This window comes from Cavia porcellus, unplaced genomic scaffold (genome assembly GCF_034190915.1).
Source record: "Cavia porcellus strain 051 isolate PalLab524CR breed Dunkin Hartley unplaced genomic scaffold, mCavPor4.1 scaffold_10, whole genome shotgun sequence".
Lineage (NCBI taxonomy): Eukaryota > Metazoa > Chordata > Mammalia > Rodentia > Caviidae > Cavia > Cavia porcellus.
Genome location: NW_026947493.1, coordinates 30,777,224 through 30,800,318, shown reverse-complemented (window position 1 = coordinate 30,800,318; position 23,095 = coordinate 30,777,224). Strand labels below are relative to the sequence as shown.

The 23,095-nt window shown below is 40.2% G+C and overlaps 1 protein-coding gene across 17 annotated transcripts in view; it reads right to left on the bottom strand.

Annotated features, from left to right (window-relative positions):
- Window positions 1–389: 389 nt before the first annotated feature.
- Fhit (fragile histidine triad diadenosine triphosphatase) overlaps window positions 390–23,095 on the bottom strand; it is a 1,402,288-nt gene continuing 1,379,582 nt past the window's right edge. For all 17 annotated transcript variants that reach the window (XM_013144142.3, XM_013144139.3, XM_063257178.1 and 14 more), the window contains one exon: window positions 390–646. In XM_013144142.3, the coding sequence (XP_012999596.1) occupies window positions 545–646 (102 nt within the window). In that variant the 3' untranslated portion in view covers window positions 390–544. The remainder of the gene's footprint in view (window positions 647–23,095) is intronic.

The window sequence follows — 23,095 nt, the reverse complement described above, 5'->3', positions numbered from 1 at the left end:
CTCGGCTTGATTTTCTAGGTCTTTAGTGTTGTGGATAGCTTTCCTGTACTTTCTTTGTATTTGACACCTTAGGTGACCATTGTAAATAATACTGTAAATTCTGTGTCCTGTATGTAATTGTTCTCCTTGCAGTCCCTGACTACAACAGGTGTTTTACCAAAGAGCAACTGCCGAGCATGAAAGGAGCGTGTCTGGTGTGGCTGAAAGGGTAGAGAAAGGAGGTGCAGGGGGACAGAGTGAGTCTGGCAGGTGCTGATCTTTCACACACTTAGTTATGCTTTCCTGACCACCTGCTTCTTTGTGAATAGTGAATGGGGAGAAAAGCATCTTTGCAGGAGAGACTAGGAAGACCTGAGGGTGAGATAGGGGAGTCAGTTCAGAGACTTAGATTCCTCAAGGATCAAGGTTTATTCCATTACAGCTTTGCATCCCCACCCCCAACCCAAGGATCAATTGGTAAAGGCCCCTCCCGATTTTCCAGCTGGTTCCTGCTTCCTGAGGCCCATTGGCAGCAGGGGATGACGGAGTGCAGGCTTTACCACTGTCACTGGAAGTAGGCCCGGAGGACAGCTGCTTCTGCTGCCATTTCTTCCTCTGATCTCCAAGAGGCTGGGGTGTCTTCTTCCTCCTTGTCGTGTTTCTCCAGCTTTGGGGAGAATGAGAACAGGCTTGTGAATGAGTTCTTGGATTCTCTTTTAAATTCATATTGGGGGAAGGAGAGGATGGTTTAGAATTTGCATGGTAGAGGCAGATAGGTATATTAGGTGTATTTTAATTGCCAAAATTTGAAAATTAGGTTTCACATAAGAATTCACATTTTTGACTTCTCTCAAAAAACAAGCAGGTGACACTACACCACACTAAGGCTTGTGTTGTGTTGTAGTTATCTGCTGAGGCTGGGATAATTGTGACAGATGGAGGTGGGCCTGGTGGGGGGCTCCTGAGGGAGTGTGCTCCCATTCCCCACACCCCGACTCCTCTCTGCTTCTTTGGGTTTGCTAAGCGTCGTTCACATTTTGGTGTGTCTCTGACCCTGAAGACAGGGGCGTGTCACTTACAGTTACTCCTCTAAGGAGGCTTGTGGTTTACCTATGACTTTCTGGTTTAGCCTTTCTTAGATGAGCTATGTACAGTTTTATTCTGTGAACCAAAAATAACCCAAGAAAATTTGTGATTCTAACACAGTGGCTATGAAGATGGAGTGAGAAACTGCTCTTTCCATTAAAAGAGCTATAAGCAGTCAAATGTTAAAAACTATTAGTATGAAAACAACTTCAAAAATTAACAGCCTTAGTTGATTGAATTATTTTGAAATCTTCCTTAAATACCAATATTTGTCTAAATAAACAAATTGTATGTTTCAGATTCACATAGAGAGTGAGTAGAATTTTAATTCTATAGAAACAAGTTTTCAGAGGGCCTGTTTTAGAAAAGCTAACCCTTCTTCCTTGTCTCCTATTGCAATTAAATTTCATTCCATGCATGTGTGTTTCCTTTGTGTGGCTGTAAAATGCTGAAAGTACAAGATTCTCCCAGGATGCACAGTGTGATGTTTTGGGTTAAATCAATGAAGATGCCCAATTTATTAGCACCACCAGTGATGGCTAACATTTACAATGTGACAGGCAGATTCTTTAGTTTGCATAGTAGCCCCATAGGCAGGCACTAGTTAACCCCACTTATCAACATGAAAACTGAGGTCTGAGGAAACGCATTCCCTTTTGAAAGACCACTCACACAGGTAACAGTGGATTCCCAGGGTTGTGTCCTCAACCATTTTGCTCTGTCTATCCTACAGGATATGCACAAAAAATGGATAATTCCACAGACAGTTTCACCCCATCACCTTCATTCATTCCAAAATCAGCTGGATCCCTGAAAAATAATCTTGTCAATTCCACAAAAAGACTACCAATTAAAATAGTGAAGTTTGTTATCTCGGGCCATAAACATCCTAAATTTACCCCAGAGATTCCATCCTGGCAACTGTGGCAGTGAAGTTGCCCTGTTTATGTTGGAGCAAATGTGGGCAGAAGGCGAAACAGTGAGGGAACAGTAGCCTGGCTCTCCCACCGAGCTGCATATTTCACACTGAGTAAGTCGGAACCCAAATGAGGTTCATTAGCATATAACTGTGCCACAAATATGTTTATGAGGGTCATGGATCTTCCTTTCAGAATGTGGCTGCCAGCACACTGGTTTCACGTTTTGCCACACAGATTTAATTCTCTTTAGTGGAAGAAAACCACATTAAGAAGTCATTTCCTTCCTTGCAGAGGCAGATATGACGCAGTTGCTACAGGCAAGTCAGGCGGGATTACTATTCTACTCAAGAACTAATTTTCATTTCCATACTACCTTTGGGTCTGTTATAAATCCATCTTGTAATAGTTCAATGGGATGATAAAGAGCAATGCAAAGCCTGGGAAATACGGTCTAGCCACTGTGGTGCTGCCATCACAAGACACAGAAATCAAGCACTAAGTGGCCTCATCTATACAGAGCACACCAGATGAATCCAGATAAATTCAGAGTCTGGCGACATTAATGCCTTCCTGGCTATTAGGCAACCGTCTGCTATTGTCATATGCCTTACAGATGGCAACACTGGGCAACACTTACTAGTTGTTTATGGGGGCTGGGAAATGAAACAAAAACTAATCATATTTGCTAGACTGCTGTACATGGTCGTTAAAACATAAAGAGACTTCTTCCTAAAATCCCCAGACAGTAGCATCTTTAATTTACAATAGCCTATTGAAATCATCCGGGAAACTTTAACTATATATATATATATATAAACTCACCCCAGGAATTGATTTAATGGGCTTGGGGCTGGCAAGCACAAGTTTGCCCAGACAATCCCCAGCACAGACACACAGACAGACAGACAGACAGACAGACAGACAGACAGACAGACACACACACACACACACACACACACACACACAACTTCTCAAGCAATTCCAAGGTGCATTCACCATTGAGAAGCACTGCACGGGGAAAAGTATATCTGTGTGCACAGCTGGACATCCCCTCAAACAAAAATAGTCCTTACCCCGTACCCATAGAAGGTGGACACCAGAACCTTCTCATAGGACATCCCACTCTGCTAACATTCATGTCCCTTATATAAATGCTCTGTGGTATTGGTACAGAACCCATGCATGTTCTCTGGTATACTTTAAATCATGTCTAGATTACTTATGAAAGCTGGTAGAGTATAAATACTGTGAAAATAGTTGTACTGTATTGTTTAAGGAAAAAGGAAAAACTTAGACATGCTCAGTATAGGTACAATGCTCCCCCCGAATATTTTGTATGCACGGTTGATTGAATCCACTAATGTGGAGCCCATGGATATGGAAGACCCGTGATTATGCATTTGTTCTTAAGCCTACTGGTTGTGACTCTTTTACTTGTATCAAATCTGCCCTTTGTAAACTGCTGTGTGATTGCTTTTCTTCTGTTTACCATAGACAAAGGGATGTGTGGGTCACAAGGCTGGCCTCGGCAGCATAAAGGTGCTGAGCCAGGTCAGGAGACTCTGGGTCAGCCTGCAGCCTCTGCCAGGATAAAGAGACTGAGAAAGACCTTGACAGACAAGACTCGTGTCCTAGAAGAGTTACCCAGTGACTAGGAAATTAAGCATGCTACAGCTTGGAATAAAGTTCCATTTCCTACAGGCACCCTGAGAACCTGTGAGCTACAGCCCAGTGCCTGAAGCCTAGAGAGAAGTCTACTGATCTTAAACAGTAACTGTCCAAAAGGCATCAGCTGCCTGCAGTGAGCCATCACTAGAGTCTGATTCTTACAAGAATCTTCCGGAGTGCTTCAGCCTGCTGGAAGGGAAAGGTGAAGATTACTTGTTATGAGCCACTTATTTTATGTTTCCACAGTGCCAACTCTGGCATTGAAAAAGACAGCGTCCTTTACTGTTATACAGGGCACCCACACAGGAAGACTAGATGGCAAATTGTTGGTTTTATTAAAGCAGGGCTGGAAATGCGATGGGTACTGGGCAGAGTTCCTCTAGTTGGAAAGGCTTTGGGAAGCTGCCTTGGCTTCACCAAGAAGCAATGTTACAATGCTGTGTGCTGGGAGAGGAGTATCAGACAAGGGCTCTGAATGGCAGTGAGGTGTCCACACTTTAAAAATGAGCAATTCCTTAACCTCCTTGTGCCTCAGGCGCCCTCTCTGTAAAACCAAAGCTGTAACATTAGTGAGTAGAAATGTTGCTGACGTAATCAAGTGATGCTCAGGGTTTGAGTTTGCTGGTTACCAACCACTGTCAGTACAACTGTTGCTACAGGCCAGCTACTCCATTCTATGATGGTCACCCTGACTACCCCAACTGTACTGTAAAACTGTACTTCAAAAGTACTTTTACTGCCTTCATGGTTCCTAGCAACCTTTGAGCCTTCCTACCTTGTTTTAAGGATTAAAAGATAATGGTGAAAATTCAGTTACACCAATAAATTCTAATGCAACATCCAAGTCTGAGGAGACAATACACTCTTTATCTCTAAAATGACCCTCAAAGGTCCCTAGCTCTCAAAATTGTTTTTAAGTAGTTGGATATTAACAGAGGCTCCTCAGAGATAAAAGTTAAGATCCTAGAGTAACATCTAGGAAAGTCAAGGGGACAACTATCCTGGAGGTAAGATTGCCAGATTTGGCAAATAAAAATACTTAGACACTCAGTTAATTTTTCTCAGTATATGCCATACATTATTTTGACCATGCTCACACTAAAACATTATTTGTTGTTTATCTGAGATTCAAATTTAACTAGGTTTCCTGTATTTTACCTTGCTGTTCAACCTCGGTCACCCAAGGAAGGTCTCAAGGAAGTCCTGGGCTTATGCTTGCTCACCGGGTAGTTCCCAAGCCTGCCTAGCTAGTAAGACCAGAAAAATCAGAGGAAACTGTCCAAAGAGAGAGAAAATTAAAGGCTAGCATTTTGGGCCCCTTAGGGATTGTTATTGTATAGAATCCAATGGAAATCACCTGCACTATTTTCATTCCATGATACATCGCTTCCAAGAGGGATACTTTTTCATACTTGAATATCTCTGAAACCTAAACATGTCCCCTAACCAACAATTGGCCACAGTTTGATTGGCTTTTCTTTCTTAGCAGTACATGAAGTCATAGTAATTCTTCCAACTGACTGTGTTTGGTAGTCAATGCACTGTAGTTCTCATCTCCTCTCCCTGGACTGTCATAGCTCACTGTGCAAAGACTCAGCTCAAGGCTGACTTAGGACATGCTCTTCTCCTCCTGATGCAAGAGCAAGAGGTAAAACTGCTCTCAGAGACCCCCTGTTCTTTGAACAAAAGGGGACACCAAAATGACCAAGTTTGTGAAAATTGAAACCAGTCACATTCAACAGTCTGAAGTTTGTAAAATTCCATTTCTGTACAGCTTTGAAAATAAATTTTTCAAAAATGTATCTGCAGTCATCCCACTTCATCTGCTTGAAGTGACTTTTGGGGAAGGGAGTGTTAACAGGATTTCTGATTGAAGTACTGTATGTGTCAGTTTTGACACTTGGTTTCTACCAGTGCCTTGAGCACATTATTGCTAGGTGTATGGGGTAATGATTAATTCCCTGATGCAATGCTCAAGCTGCCTTGGCTATTGATGTTTTTATAGCTCTGTAATGGAATACAGTAGGCGAATAAGTCACAATAATTTAAATGAGTTTAAAAATTTGAAACTAACCTGTAGTAAATGCCAAATGGCCTTCAAAAAGGAGGAAAACCAATTGGATACTCCTCTTTAAAGTAGATGTATATAAACATGGGTGTTATGAAATAATGTGTTATTCTTATCAATTTTATAAGAATATACAGAGAAGAGAGTTTAAATAAACCACTTTCATGGGTTCATGGTTTTGTTTACATAGGAATTTGTATAAACAATTTCTCAGAGGAAAAAATAATTACATTGAATAGGGAAGTAAATCTTTCTTTCAAAGTAGGCATTGAACCAAGAGTCTCTTACATGATAGGCCAGGACTCTACCACTGAGATCTTCCCCCAGCTTTTTAAAAATTTTGTTTTGAGATAGTCTCCCTATGTTGCCAGGTTGAATTCATACTTGTGCTCTTCTGCCTCTGGCTCCTGAGTAGCCCAGGTAAGTCTTTATGTTTTACAGGCCTGATCCTCTGTTACCAGCACTGTCAAAACAGCTAACAAATATTGACTGAGCACATAATATATCCTAAGGTCTGTTCTAGGTCTTAGGAAAGATATTTTGACAAATAAGCCAAAAATCTTTGTCTTGCTAGGTTTTATTCTTCAAAAAAAGGCAAAAACCTCATATATACATAATTTATGTGAGCCAGACTAACAAAAGTATTGGTTTGAAGTTCCATCAAAGTGTCAGAATATCTCAGGGAGTGGGAATAATTCTTGCTACATGAAAGTCTGAGATTGACTTTTAAAGATCAGGAATTTGGACTGGGCTTAAAAGAGTGGGAGAATTTTAAGGAAAGAGTCATTCTGGGCAGTGGGAACAGCTTCTGTAGACACACCACATCCCAGCCAGTTCACCTGAGGCTTGTGCTCAGGGCCAGCTCCTCCCGGGAACTGCAGTACGCAGTGATCTGTGCAGCCACTACCTATGTGTCAGGGCTATCACGATAGCTGAAGCTTAGTTGCCATTCTGGGACCTGACCTTTATATCATTTAAGATGGGACACACCGCCTCATGCCCAGAACATGGTCTCCAGTACTACAAACACAATGGTACAGATGGCTTGCAATCCTATTGAGAGAAAGAAACAAGTAATAACGGACATGGGGGTAGAAGAAAGTGGCTGCACACGTGAGCTGAAGCAGGGCCTTCTAGCACTTAAGAGCAGCTGTTCTGTTGGGAACTTTTGTATATTTTTGACCAATGTTCGGGAATCAAAATGATTTCATATTACAAGAACTCTGAGGCAAAATCAAACATAAGGATTTGCAGGGATGATAGGTAGGATAGGGCAGTTGTTAACGGACAGCCTTCCAGCAGAGGTGACATTTAAGTTAAGGTGTGAATAAGGAGAAGGTGCCAGTTGAAAGCGGGGAGGGGAGGATCCCCAGCAGAAGACAGTGGCAAGTGCAGAGCCTCCGCACAGGGAAGCTCCATGCACAAAGAACTGGTGGGAATGCTAAGAGAAGTGGGTCCTTGTGGAGTACGTGTCTGGCTGAAAAGGCTGGATTTTAGCTTTGGCACAATGAGAACATGTTAGTTCAAAGCATGGAAGTAAAAGGATCAGAGTAACTTCATCAAAAAGTGTAGGGATAGAGAATAAATTAGAGGGAGACAAATTAGTGCTGCAGGACATAATGAGTACTGGGATGGTGTCGACAAAAGTGGGCCTCAGTTGTTGTCTCATTGATTAGTGTGGCCATTACGAGGTGGCTTAGTCCCTCCGTGTAGAGGGCCTTCTTCTCAGGCAGCTGCTTCTGGCACTGTGAGTGCCAGACCTGCCTCCTGGCTCCCTGCTGTCTGCTCTGAGCCCTTGTGTAAACCACTCTACACCCACCCCAGATCTGCTCTACCTCTCTCCCATTTCACTTCCCAACATCCCCAAGCAGCCTTTCTGGACCAGTCATGTGGGCACTGAGCCATGTCCCACGACTGGCAGTGTTTTTATTTTTCGCACACGTACCCTTTCTGCTTCCTCTCAATACATGTGTCCCACCAGACCCAGCACATCCCTTTCTCACGTGCTCATTGGAGTTGTCTATGTGCTTTCCGCTCTGGATTTTCTTGGTGGCCTCATGAATCACCCCTTGCCCTACCTGAGGCAGAAAATGGTCTTGCCACAAACCTCTAGCCATCAATTTTCCTCTGTTAGAACTCTTTTATTTGTATAAAAATAGGTTCATTGTCACCTTTCTTATACGTAGATGACAGATCATGTGAAGGAAGACTTCAGCTAAACACTAGACTTCTGTATTCAGACGTGTTACCTCTGAGCCACTATGTCCACTGTGAAAATTCCAAAGCCAAACAATTTGCCTATCTATAGAGGGAAATTCAGGAAATTAACAGAGTATTCATCACTTGCTTAATTGCCAAAGCTTTGATGTAAGCATAACTTGCTTGAATAATAGCAAGGATTTTTAGAAAAAATTTCTGCCCATGGGGCCACAATGCTCTTATATTAATAACAAGCTCATATTAATTAATGTCATCTCATTTTCAGGCAGTATAGAATGTTGATGTTTAATAATTTGTAACCCCACAAGTGTTTATCAACAAGAAAATCTAGTACTGGAAAAATAAATATGCCAAACCACTATACTATAACAGAACCCAATTGCTTATTCAATTATACATTGAAGTATCACACTGTCAAGCTGATTGTCAAAGCAGAAACTGAGACTTCCAGTATCATACTTTGGACCAGACGTGACTCAACTAACTGTGATTTATTTTGGTGCATCCCTTGAGCCTTATAAAACCTGTATACATCAAGGTGAACATTTTAGATTTGCAGGGGCACAGGCCCATCTGCCTTCAAAAAATTTTCTTGAATTGATTGGAAATCAAAGTTTGCAGTTTTGCATGGAAAGCTTGTTGGAAGGATCTCATCAAAGAACAACTGTGGATCCTGATCTTGAACAGAGTTGACTTTAATGGAGACATCAAAGGAGTTATGTTATGGCTTGTGTCTAGATGTCCCCCAAAGCCTCATGCAGTCATGCGGGAAGAACTCTAGAGTTTGTAATTGATTCATGGTGGGATTACGGATATGAGTACTACACCCACGCTGGGGCAGGCAGCCTGCATATGATATAAGGGAGGGAAAAAGGCTTGTTCTCTTGCTCTTCCCTTTTTGCTCTTGCTGCTTTTGCTATCTTTGGCCACTGTTAGCTATTGTTTCTCTGCATGCCACCCTTCCTCAGAGCCAGCTGATTATAGACTGAAACCTCCACAAAATGTGAGCTAAATAAACCTTTCCTTCCTTAATTTTGGGCGTCAGGTATTTTGTCTCAGCATTGAGAGAAAAGTAAGCAAGAAAAGTTACTTCCTGTCAGGGAAGAAATCAGTGAAGCTTGTGGACCTGCCACACTGCTTCCTGCTGGTGACAGTTAGACCTTTCTTAGAGTAGAACATCAAGACAGTTAAGGATTGGGACCCCACACTAGGCTGTGAGAGCTCACATGGGATTCACTACATCTGAGCATTATTCTCAGGACACCCACTGCTAACATTTCCTGTTCAGCTTTCCACATTGAACCTCATGTTTGTATGGAATGGGACTGATTTCCCAACAGCTAGGCATGGCATTTCAGATTAAAATCCTCTACAGCAATAACCTGACTACTGACTTGGCTGTGCTGGAGAAAGCAATTGTAGTCAACACTTTTGTACTCTCCAAGTGATAAAAAGTCTTCAGCAATATCTAATTTAGTTCTGCCTGGCTCCCACATTTATGGTAGAAATTATAAAACCAGAGCAACACCCATCTTTGTATTTTCATTGCTTGCCATATGTGACACCAGTAAGTTTTCACAAAGCATTAATCAGGGGGAAGCCAAACCCAACACACTTACTATGCAAATGCAACATTCCCATTTTCAAGATGCAACCCCTAAGTTTCCTAGGAACTTAAATCACTTAAGCAATATCTTGTGGAATATTTAGAGCAGTATTTGTTTCTTTTAAACATAATAATACATAGTCAACTAGCTCTTGGTACATCTCTAGATTCACACTCTAAATTTGTGGAAATTTTGTTTGAAAATATAGATAGTAACACTGCACTGGAAACAAAAGAAAAGTTGCAGATAGGGACCAATTCCAAGGAGGACATGGCTCATTCAAAGGGAAAACTTCAACTCAGGGCAGTCTCAGTAAATAGTCACTGGTCTCTGGTCCCTCACCCTGGGCTCCTTCATATCTGAGCTCTTCTGGTCTTGTAATGGGTAGTAAATTAGTGAAGGTACTAAAGATTGCTACCAGCTGATTTCCACAGGCCTCTTGTTTCTAAAATCATGCTTACTGAGAAATGAAATGAAACTCCTTCCAGAAGCAAGATCTGTGATGTAGCAAACTTCGGTGAAGGAAGCATATATTCAAAAAGCAATTTCCTTGGCCAGTCATGTTCTGTAAAGCTTTTTCTCCCTAGTGTTTCAGATATTGGTGTTTGAGCAAGAGTGTTCTCCTTTAATCCTAGAGTGATGTCAACCTGTGATACCCAGAAGGAGAAATGGAAAAAGGCATAGGAAGAATTTCTGCTTTCCTTTGAAACTCTTGAATATTTTGTTTCATATTTGCTCCTGATACATATGTCTTTTGTTTTCAAAGGCACCTTGCTGAGAACATACTTCAAGCAAGATGCCCCCAACCAAGGGTATAAGCATGTAGTATATAATGTCTTCACTGCAAGAAGCTAAACAAAAATACAACCAAGAAAGGGAGACAAGTACGTGGCACACAGCTAACAAAGCACTAACAGAAACACAGCTTCTGAGTCCTCCGTAACACACATTCAGGCAGCAGCATCCAGATTCTTCAGATAAAACCAACTGGAAAAGCTGATCTCTATGGGCACTTTGCATGGTCTCATTTGGTTACTCACAAATGGTGTTAAGCCTGTCATATGCTGGCACATTGCATGTCACAGTGCAGGATGAGCAGGATGGACAACACATAGTGGACTTGAGAGGCTTCCATTCTAGGGGAGAAGGGAGGCAACTAGCATGTACCACTCTCTCCTGTCCCATTTTAAGGTGGACTGATTCCAGAACACCTTCACCACCACAGGTTATCAAAATGCAAGGAAACACAAGTCCTTATTAAGATGGCATAGTATTTGTATATAACATATGCACATCCTCATACTCACTTTAAATCAATGCTAGGTTATTTATAATGTCTACTGCAGTGTCAATGCAATGGAAATAGTTGTTATACTGTGCTATTTAGGAAATAATAAGACCAACAAAAAATCTATACATGTTCAGTACATATATAAGTTTTTCTCTGATACTTTTGATCTGTGGTTAATTGAATCCATGACGTGGAACTTATGAATACTTACAAGATCGATTGTAATCAAACATATTGCTACTGTAACAAAGAATAACTGAGGGAATTCCATTAGGCGATGTGATCTGGGGAGGCTTCTTGGAGGAAGTGACTACTAAGCTGAGAAAGATCAGTAGGTGAAAATGTTCTCAGGAAGGAAAGCGGTATAGTAAAAGCAAAAGATGGCCAAAAAACAAGAGATGGAACTAGGTCGAGGAAGTTCTTAGAGAGGAAGTTCTCCGTTGCAAGATGCAACGGAGAAGTGGGCAAATCTCTCCCTTTGTAGCAGAGGAGGCCCAAGTGTTGGTAAAGAAGAGGCACTGGGTGATTTATTTAGTTCTACCACGCTAATGGAGCACTTTCCTTGTGCTAGGCTTATCAGAATTTTCCCCAGGTGAGGATGTGGTTAAGTCTCTAAAATAGTGACCTGACAGTGAGACCAGCTGGACTCCTTATGACCTCTGAAAATGGGAAGCATCATGGCATAGCTGGATACTTGTTTACAGAGCCTTTTGTTCAGCTTAACATCTGACCTGGCTATAGGAAAATGTGCACAGGAGAATAGGTGAACAGTGAGCTCTTTACACAAGGCCAACCACCACAGAGAAGGAGGATGCAGCTGACCTGGCAAGTACCTTCCTGCACGCTCACCGTAAGCTGGGATAAATTACAACTGCTATGTTAGCACCACATAGGCAGGGGCTGTACCATGACCTATGCACTGGAAAGTACAAAATGAATAAAAGCAAGTACAAAATGAATAAAAGAAAGTCTATATCTTAAGGATATCCAACAGTCCGCTGAAATGAAGATGTGCCTTTCTTTTTACAGCAACATCATTCTGCCTCTGGTTATGACAGAGGCCCCTCTGAAGCTGCTTCTCACACAGTGGAAGTGACATAACTCGCTGCCTACAAATCCATTAATTTCTCATGAAGATATTCCACTGTCCTTGCAAGAAACGGGCTCATGTGAGTGAGTTGCACAAAAATATTAGGAGCTAATTTTTCCCAAATCTCTCTCCATTTCATTCAAAAACCTTCTTTAATGAAGACATAGAGCTTTGAATGTGGCTGAAATGCTAAGCTTGCCATGCATGATAACAGATCTTTGTCACAGAGGATTTCAAATGCTTTTTTTCCACCAGAATACTTGAAAGAGGGAGAGATCTGCTTGTTATAGGTTTAACGATTCATTTTATATATCCTATAATTGTCACAAATCCAGAAATCAATGTAAGCAACAGAGATGTAAGATACACACACACACATATACACCCCTTAAACATTGTGGATTGGAATGCCAAGTGGTACACCAGAGTTGTTGCTCACTTTGAAGCATCAGACTAGAAAAGAGATACTCTCAACTTTCTCAGCTTCCCACTGTGCACCTCACCTCCCAAATATATATTACTGATGTAAGAGAACAGAATAAAGAGCAGACCATGGAAGACATAGGTCTAGATATACAAAAGTAAACATAATTTTATTTCAAAAAACATCTTTAATATTTCCATTAAAGTTGAAAAAAGTATGAATGAAAAACTCAAATCTTTTGAGACAGAGTCTTTTAATGCATATCAACTTAGTTCTTGGTTGGTTTTTAAAGGGAAAAATGTAAAAATGCTTTGAAATAACTTCTTATAATTTCAGGTTTTACTTAGAGTTCCAGAGAAAAATATCTGAAAAATGTTGATTCTTAGATTCAGTGTTTAAAACAAATCTGTAGAGCTTTGTGGCCCAGAGAGTCATGTGGTATCTGAATCCCTCTGGCCCCATTGCTCCCAAAGATTTTTAGACCATGGCATGAATGCTGCATGTACAAGCATCTTACACTCCTTGAGACAGTCTTACTCATCTTACTGGAGATCGCTATTCTCCGGCCTAAATCCAAATCTCTCCTACCTTCTACCCATGAGTCTCAGCTCCAGCTAAGAGCTCAGGCACACACAACACAAGGCCAACATCAGAAAAACTCACTCCCAGGTAGCAACACTGTTTTCTGGAGAAGACCTGTACCCGTAAGACCGCTGTGGCAATGCTGTTAGGTAGATACGCTGGAGCACCCACTTTAGAGAACAGTTTGCTGTAGGTATACATCCAGAGAAAGTTACCCACATATGTAAGAAAACATAGATGAGAATGTCCAAATCAGTTCCATTTAAAGTAACAAGAGGTCAGAAATTGCCAACATCCCTTCTGAGTAGGTGAAAAAGTTGTCATATATTCACATGATAAAATATTTCACAGGGAATAAAGCAGACATTTGATCATGATTGAATAGTCCAAACAGACAAGTCATAATAATTTATCATTGAGGAATAATATTTTCCCAAAGACAATATATACTGTACTGAATTTTTATAAAGTTAAAGAACAAACTAAAAATATATACATTTTTTTAGATACACAATGATGCCTAGAGTGGGAGACGTAGCAAACAGGGTTGTTATTTAGAGATATAATTTTGTTTGGTGTGGGATGTTACTATATTCATGGCTTTTATTTTAGGTGATGGGTTTTCAGCACTATTTAGTGGGTAAACCTACTTAAATAACTAAAGAAAAGCAGATTATAAAAGAAAACAAATGCACATCCGTCCACTATGTGTTACATACAGTACAGTGCAGAAGATTGTAATTTTCCTTATAATGGTAATAAACTTCCCATTCCAAGAATCTTCATAAGATTCACAACACAGAATTTGCCATGAAAAAGTGCTGAAGTTATTAATTGGGTTCCCATGTTTGAAAGTGATGTAACTTTTCACTAAACCCCACCCCTATTTATTTTTTTGACACTGTTCTTAATTAAAATAGCGGTACCTGGACAGATTTATACCCATGAGATAGTTATCCAAACATTCTCTTCTCCATAAATTTACCCTTATGTCTTATTTCCAAAGCAAAATAATGCTCACCTAAATTTTAATAAATATGTCGGCAGTAGTAGTACGAACTTGTCATTTCTACATTTCCTGATTGCTTTTAGTCCTTTTGTTTATGCTGATTCCTGCACCTGACTGTGTTTTGAGAATTTTGCAATCCTACCCTGTTTCTGCTGCTTACCAATGGGGCAGCACATGGTACCCTGATTGCTATTGCATAGAAAATGTGAATACGGTATTGAAAAAAAGTAATTAATTTCCAAGATATTTTGCTCCTTTCCCTTTTTAACTTTTGATTTTGGCAACAACTGACTCTAGTTCACCAACATCATACTGAAGTGTACCAGTTAGTTTATTAGTTCAGAATCTGCAAGTGTTCTTAATTGGTTATCAGATTGCGTCTGCTACATGCCAAAATTAAAAAAAATGTTAAATCAGGCAAACTGATGTATTTGCACCAGAGAGGCAAAATGACCCACTGGTTAATAGTTCTTTTGCTCTGCAAATTATTGTCTAGGATTTGGCTGGAGAGACCAATGCAGGTACTTATAAGAGAAGTCAGATTCAAGACAGCAATTCAGCCAAAAGGCAGTTAAATTACAAGGAACAAATACTGCTCTGGGAAAGTGCCCTGTTCTCCCTGGTTGAGGGAGAAATGTACTCTGTCCAGTGCTGCGTACTTTTCTGTTCTAGGAAAGCAGGCATTGAAAAAAGGGAGCCCCAAAACTATGACAGCATAATTATGTTGTTATTACATTACTGTTGTTATTAATGGAGCTCTAAGGAGTGATTGCTTATTTGCCTGGCACTGTGCTAAATGCCAGGCACAAACTGTTGGTTCAAAATTGATCTCATCTCATCCTCATAAAAGTATCTATCCCTGGTTCTGTCTTCTCCAGTTTAGATAAGGACAGTAGGGCTGAGAGATGTGATCATAAATTACAGCTAAGGAGTGGTTGGGGCTCCAGAGCCCTGCTCCTATGTTCCCACTTCATCAGTACCAAGATCTAACACTTGCTAAACAGCAGACAGTAATATGAGGCAGCTAAATTAAACACTTTTCATTTATGTTTTTATTTGATCAGCTTTGGAGTCAGTAGAGACACAATATTGTTACCTCAGCTATACAAAGAAGGAAACAAAGACTTGGTCTTGGTGAATTGCATGGGTTCTAAGCAACTTGGCGTTAAATGCATCAATATGTTTTTCCACATAAAGGACCCTCAACTGCATAAATAGGGGTAGCCTGCTGCTAATTTCTAGCTGGAGAATCAAAACTGAAGAAGCATATATTGGAAGCTGTCTCATGTAAAAGGCAGAATTGAATCCTAGGTAATATCCCAGAGCACTTTCAATTGAGTCTCCCAATCTTTGACATTTAGTGCTCTGGTCCTTCATTATTGGTATTTGACATTCTTTTTAGGCACAATAGACTCTGACTTTCCAGTTCATCTCATCTCTGATGCTCCATGTTCTCTCTTTCCATTCCAGGTAGTTTAGAGCTAGTCTTACATGGCCTGTCTTATTTCTCATACCACCAGCTCTTCGTACACAATTTTCTCTTCCATGGAATACATTTCTTGCTCTGATCTTCCAGGTGCCTAGATGGTCCTCCTCGGTGGGTCAATTTGAGGAAATTTATAATAAGTACCTTCTGACTGATCTATCATCTTCTTGTACTAAACTTTCCTCAAGGTCAGAAGCAGGTCTATTAATGACATCATTTCTTTGATCTTCAAAACATCAGTGCCAAATGGTTTAACTGGATACCTTAAAAATGACCTTAAAAATCAGATCTAGGAAGATTCTTCTACCTTTGGTCTAAATGAATCAACAATAAATATTTGAAAGGATGATACCGTTCTATCTATCCCGAGTCATCCAATAAGGACTTGATTATGTTCTGTAAACTATGTGTTCTAATCCTAAAGCAAGAACAGAAACACATATTGTAATAAAGCACAAAGTAAGATTTCTTTGTATCCCTTATCTATCTCACTTCACTTTTATAACCAAACTCTTAGGGCACAGTAATATTATAAAGAACCTTCATAGACAGCTAAACATTGAGTGCCCCTAATCTTTGCCCCAGCTCCCCAATAAGCAATATTCTTCCCTTCTTCTAGGACAGCTACCCAGAAAAACATGTGGCCAGTAGAAGGACAAATGAAAGCAATGTATGTGCTCAGAGGTTGGCATTCCACCCTCACTCTTGATCCTTGTTAATGACAATTTCATTGTTTCAGAGGCTGGCAAATCACCAAGGAAGATGGCCTCAGGATGTCCCATGATTAATCATTGTGTGAGGAAGAAGTTTGAGACAAAGCAAAAATACACACTGCACCGTGATCTGCTGTATGTTTCATGTGGCTGATCTGCTATGAGGACCTAGAGCCTGTCCTGCTCTAAGCTGGCCTCGCAGTGCCACTTGCCACCTTCCCTTGGCTAAGGTGGGCACCGCTATCTTGCCCAGCAGAAGACTTGGTGTGGTGCCTTCTGGCTCCTATGCCATCCCTTCTCCTTGCGTGCATTCTTCTACTTGGCTTCTTGATTGAGTCTGTCCACACACTATTTTGAATGGAGTTTCTTTTGCCTCTACACACTGTGTATTACATTTTTATTCAGTATATATAATTACTTACCACAAGCTGCCAGGCCAGATTTTCTGAGCATTAGTCTAATTAACTTAAGCTTGATAATTATGTTTCAGATACCATGGCAGCGCACATGGAAGCTGCAGATTTCGCTGCCAGCTTATTTGATTCCAATAACATGTTTTCTCAGACAGTGGGTTAATTTCGATTTTTTTTTTTGTTTTTTACAAAAAATGGGCACTAGACAATTAACTTAGTTGCAAAAATTGTCCTTCAGATAAAATTGCTCTGGTATTCAAAATAGCTTCTCAAATGATTAACATATATTGGAATGCAATAGTAGGTTTTGTGTATTTTTACACATACAAATCTGTTTTTACTAATATATTCAAACTGAAGAAAAATTAAAGTATAAATATTTCTGATATCCAAATGGTAATTCCTATGGTCTTTGCTTTACCTTTTCTATATCCTTTTGGATTGATGAAAAATGAGAGAAAAGAATAAGACAAAACATCACGAAAAATCTGTAAAACTGGTGGGAAAGATTATGCCCTAACTTAATTAAGGCATGATAAATCCCCACACAAATAATAACTAATTTACCTGGGGCTGACTGTGTGACAGACACTACGGTACTTTCTCTTTGTAAATTGTTTCAGAGAATCATCTTAACCCTATGTGGCAGACACAAGCTATGAGTCGAATTCTGTTCTCACAAAAAGTATGTTGAAGCCCAACCCTCAGAACCTCAGAATGGAACCTTGTTTGGAAACAAGGTCTTTACAAAAGTAATCAAGTTAAAATAAGAGCTTGAAAGGAGCACTAATCCAATATGTCTGGTGTCCTTCTACAGAAAGGCAGCTTTGCAAACGAAGAGAACATTATATGAAGGTGAAGGCAGAGATTGGGATGACAGGTGTACACACCAAATAATGGCAAAGATCTATGGCATACCACCTCACTTGGATGAGAGATGCTGGATACATTCTTCATGGCCCTCGAAAGGAACCAGTGCTCAGACAATTGCTCTCTGGAGACTTCAGCCTCCCAAAGTGTCAGACAATAATGCTCCGCTCCTTTGCTGGAGCCACGCCGGTTACAGCTTCCTTACAGCAGTCCTGCAAATCCAATGCAATGTGTTTACCCACACCCTATTTCACAGATGTCACAAGGCAGAAGACCTATGCAGAAATCCAAGGCCACATTGCTTTCTTGTGGCAGGATTAGAGCCCACAACTCGGTCTCTGTAATTCCCATTCTCATGCCTCTGACCCCACCCACCCTTCTGCCACAGCTTCTACCCAAAGAAGTGAAGAAAACTAATACAACAAATCCCAGAAACAGCTGAAATTCTGTAATAATTTTTGTGCATCTAAATCAAGAATCAGGCTTAGGTGGGGTCCATTTCCATATCTGGATGTAGTTCCTTTGATTTACAATAGAAAGTGGCTTCTAGGTATACCTGCTTCCTCCATCTGAGGGCAACACACACAACTTACTTTTTCTTAGAGTGAAGGTCGCATTATATTTTGTTATATTCCCACCTCTAACACAAAAGATGAATGGACCAAAAGATAATTTTCCAATTAAGGAAGCCATGAGGATGAAACACAAATAACAACATAACTGCATGAGTAGAGGTACAGAAGAAATAACAAGTGGGCTTTCTCAAGATGTCCTAGCAGATGGAAAGGACAGCAGGCAAACAAGCCTGCTTCACAAAGGCTGTACACATGGAGTGAGAGGAAGTCTTGAGAAGAACAAAATTTTATCTTGGAGGAAATGCATGGGAATAAGAACAAAACAAAACAAAACTGATCGCTCAAAATAACCGAATTCTCCAGGAATATCTGAATAAACCCAGTGGAAACCCTGACACGGTATAAGGAAGGCAACCTCACATTCCTGGTGGTCTATTATGTCTGGGGTGTGTATTGTAGTAAAATCTTTCAACTGCCCCCAAGGGTCTTGGGAAGTAGAAGCTATTACCTTGACAATTTATTAATGAGGAAATAGAGTACTACAGAGTGGAATAATTAAAAGTGAACTGCCTCCTTGGCCCACCAAGTCACTGAGAGTGTCTGCACTGAACAATAATACAGGACTCAGTCCCATAGAAATGAGGCGGCATCCTAAGGAGAACTGCTATCCTCTTCCAGACCAGCAGTGTCTACATGTCTGTGGATTCATGTACAAATTCCCATGCAAAACATAGGTTAGTGATTATTGGGACTTTTCACAAATTACCTCAGAATTGCCATAAATACTTCCCAGAATCAATAACTGGGATCATGTCTTATTAAGAAGTTTCTGCATTGTCAAAAGAAATCTCCAGCATAGTGAAAAGAAAACCCACAAACCGGGAAAAAATCTTAGTGAACCGTCCCTCAGACAAAGGACTTCTGTCTAAAACATATAAAGAATTTAAAAAATCAGACCCACAAAATTCAAAGATCCAGTCCAAAAATGGGCATCTGAGATGAATACACAATTCTCAGATGAAGAAGGACAAATGTCAAATAGATACATGAAAAAATGTTCATCATCGTTACTCATTAGAGAAATGCAAATTAAAACCACACTGAGATTCCATCTCCCGCCTGAAAAAATGGCCAGGATCAAGAAAACCACCAACAACAAATGCTGGAGAGGCTGTGAGGAAAAAGGAACTCTCCTGCACTGTTGGTGGGAGTGTAGACTGGTACAACCATTGTGGAAGTCAGTCTGGGGATTTCTCAAAAAGCTAGGATTGGAAGTCCCATTTGTTCCAGCCATTCCACTTCTAGGCATATTCCCAGAAGAACTGAAAGCATCATACCAGTGATATATGTGCACCCATGTTTATAGCAGCACAATTTGTAATAGCCAGATCTTGGAAACAACCTAAGTGTTCATCAACTGAGGAATGGATAAAAAAGTTGTGGTATTTTTATACAATGGAGTACTACTCAGCTATAAAGAAGGATCACATTGAGATATTAATCAATTGATTGGGCGCAGCTTGAGACCATACTCATAAGTGGAATAAATCAAACCCACATGTATAGATACTGAATAGTTTCCCTAGTGTAAGAAATGATAAGAATATATAAAAGTATGTGGTTATCATGATTCCCCATTATATTGCTTTGAAGCCTTATAATGTTTTCACTCATTAATTGTAATGGTTTTATTCTGGGCTGTTTGATTTTATTGTCTGTGATGGTGTGAACAGCTATTTTGGAGAAAACAATACATAATAATAGCTAGTGCTGATTTAATATCATCTTGTTTTGAAGTCCCATCAAGCTTTTGTTCTTCTTTCTCCATTGGTCTTAACATGTTGTATCTTATTGGATTTTATTATATGTGATAATATAAACAAAAACTTTTATAGACAAGGAGATTATACAGAAACCATTTTTGTTTTCTGTTAGTTGGTTCTAAATACCCTGTAATACTGCCATTCTCTTGAATGGTTTTACATTGTCTTGATATGTTTGATGCTATAGTATATGAAGTTATACTTAAATATTTCAAGGAAAGAGACACTATGGAATTACTTTTATGTCAGGATATCTTGTGGTGAAACACTATGTTGCTTAAATTATTATGTTCTGATCTGTGCTGTTTTGTTATGTCCTCTTTTATCTCAATCTCCTTTTTATTATTTATTTTTTTTTATTTTTATCTTTTTAGTTAAGGGAAAAAATAAATAACAAATAGCAGGATATATTATAGTAACCCACTTTGATTTCCTATTAACTTGATTTGAAACCCTGTATTGCTCTCACCATCTTGTTTTGACTGATTTTACTCTATTCTGTTTTGCTTGACAGTACCAAGTTTAAGAGTATAGGCAACAACTGTGAAGACAGTAAGATTCACTATGAACCCCATTCTGGTTTGACTATTATCTTCTTTTGAAGTTCTATAATGTCTCCAATGTTTTGCTTTTATTGGTTTTGTTCTTTACTATTTTGTTCAATTTTATTATAACTGAGGATACAGGCAATTCTTTTTAAGATAGCAAGAGGTATTATGGTAACCATTGTTGAAACCTTGTATTCTGTCTTTATATCATATACTATGTCCATCCTTTTGATTTGACTGACTCTGCTTTGTTATGTCACATTTGGTTTTATTCTCTTCAAAAAAAAAAGTAATAAGAACTGTGGGAGTAATAAAACCCAAAATGTGTAATTGTCATTGTAAAGAAGAGAGGAAAAGAAAGTAAAGGATATAACTGCATGTATATTTAAGCGTATAAGATAGATAACCATATTACTGAGTTTTTGTTGGATCATTGAACAGAACTGTTTGCAGTCTCGCTGTTTGAATGTCCACATTATATGCTTTAATTTTGTAACTTGAACAACTATTTCTAAGATAACAATATGTAATCTATTAACTAGTGATTTCTTACTTTTTTTTAGAATTCTGTATTACTTGTACTCTTTTTCTGTTTTTTTTCCTCCTTAAATAAAATTTAAAAAAAATAAAATAGAAAGGGATTCTTATTAAATCTGAGAATCAGTTCAAAGTTGTAACCCATTTTCCTAAAACGTGTGTGTGCCCAACCATGCACATAGCTTACAGGAAACTTCCAGGAGGTTCCTGTACCCATGAAGATGCACAGGTTTCACAGGGGAGCCCAGCAACTGTGTGATATGACTGTAACCAATGTGTCACTGAACAATCTTGATCAAGAAGGTTTTCCCTCCTCAGTCGTGGGATGGGATTTCCATGTAGATCTTGCCATCTTCACCACTATGGGAGAGCTCTCTTCCACTTTCACACTGATGCCACCCAAGTGTGCCTCAGGCAGGGTCAGTGTACAGTGAATGTTAAGTGAATTTAGAGTCATACAACCTGGACTTGAGATCTAGTATTCCCTCTGGACCATATTGACTGTCAATTTTATCACAGATCAAACATTGAGATATTTGCACAGATATCCTGTGCAATCCCCATGTTTTCTGAAAGGATTTTGAAAAGGAAAAGACACACTAATCAAGGGGAGCCATGTATTGCAGTCACTGTGAGCATTTGGTGTTCAGACTCTTTTAAACACTTTACATGGGTTAATCCACCTGTCTTCATAACTGCATTACAGTGCAGCATCATTAGCTTCTTCATTTAATGCGTGAGGACGCTGAGCACAGAGAGGCCTGGGGACTGGCACCAGTGGGCACAGGGCTAGGATACAAACACACTGGCTTTCCTGGTCACTGTATACAGTCTCAGAGACTAGGCAATGTAAAACAAGTGACTGAAACTTTCATAACAAGAAGGCAGAAGAACCCAGCAGGTCTTCTATTAACAATAGCACAGACTGTGGCTTGGGTTCCAGAGCTGGAGTGTGCCAGAGGATCTCAGTGTTACAGCTGCATCCAGCTTGTGCCTAAAGTCACCACGTGCAGCACTTGGTGAACTCTAAGAGTGGCCTGACCCTTCTGAGAAACAGAAGCTTCACTCCTTCCCCATCTTTCTCATTCTTCTCACACTTGTAGCAACCAAAATTTCAGATTCACCCTCTGCAGGCACCAGTGGCTATTGAAGAAGGAAGCAGCACTTCCTGTATTAAGCAGAGGGGCTTGGCCTCTTCTAACCACTGACTGACATGATGACCTCAGCTGGTCAAAAAGAACAAATCTGAAGGCTGTTCTGCTCCTGAATCACCTGCCTGATTGAGCATCTCATGTAACACCACTTTATTTTTTTTTTTTTTGCCTACTTCAGCCCCCAAAACTTTTGCAAAGCTCCTACCCATGAAATTTTCAAAGGCTACATAATTCAGATGCATTTGCATGGAATTCCAAATATTTTGGAAGGCTCTGCTTTTGCTCCCAAGCTGTCCAACTGCAGACACTCAAGCTGGGGACAGAACAGTGCTCACTTTCCATTTCACACCTACTCAGAGCTCACAGCCTTACTGGGGCTAAAAAATAAGTGCACATCCACAGCAAGTGCAGTGCAGTGAGGAAAGAAATACAGGTGTCAGTGGAGCTGCCAGGAGGATGTCTAGTCCTGCCTAGGGCAGCAGGAGGCCTGGGAATCCACAAGGTGGTACACCTTGTCCTTCACACTGATGCCAAAACTTCAAGAGATCGTATCAGCTTGATGTGGAATGAGTGTGTACTTCACCCACTGGAAAACAAGTTTTCTTCACTGCTATTTTTCTCTTAAGCAGCTCCTTCCCATCTGCAGACTCTCAACTTGAACATGACTCCCTCCTTCCAGGAGGTCTCTGGGATCCTCTACATTGCCTGCTGCTCTGGTGCCATCCTGTTGTGTTGCCTTCCTTCCTGTGGCACAGACTGTGGACCTGCCTCTTTAAGCGCAGGCCAGACTCACCTCATCTGGTGATCTGCAACAAATGCAGAATCTTAGGCCCCACTCCAAAAGATTCCTACGCACTTTGCAGCTGCCTGGCCCTTGACCTTAGTCTCTAGTCCATGTGGCTGTTAAGCACTTGAAGGATGGCTTGCTCCTACCAATATATACTCTAAGTGCAAAACACACACCAAAATCCAAAGACATCCAGAGACGAATGTAAAGTATTGGGTAAGAAAGTATGTTATACTGCTTCCCTG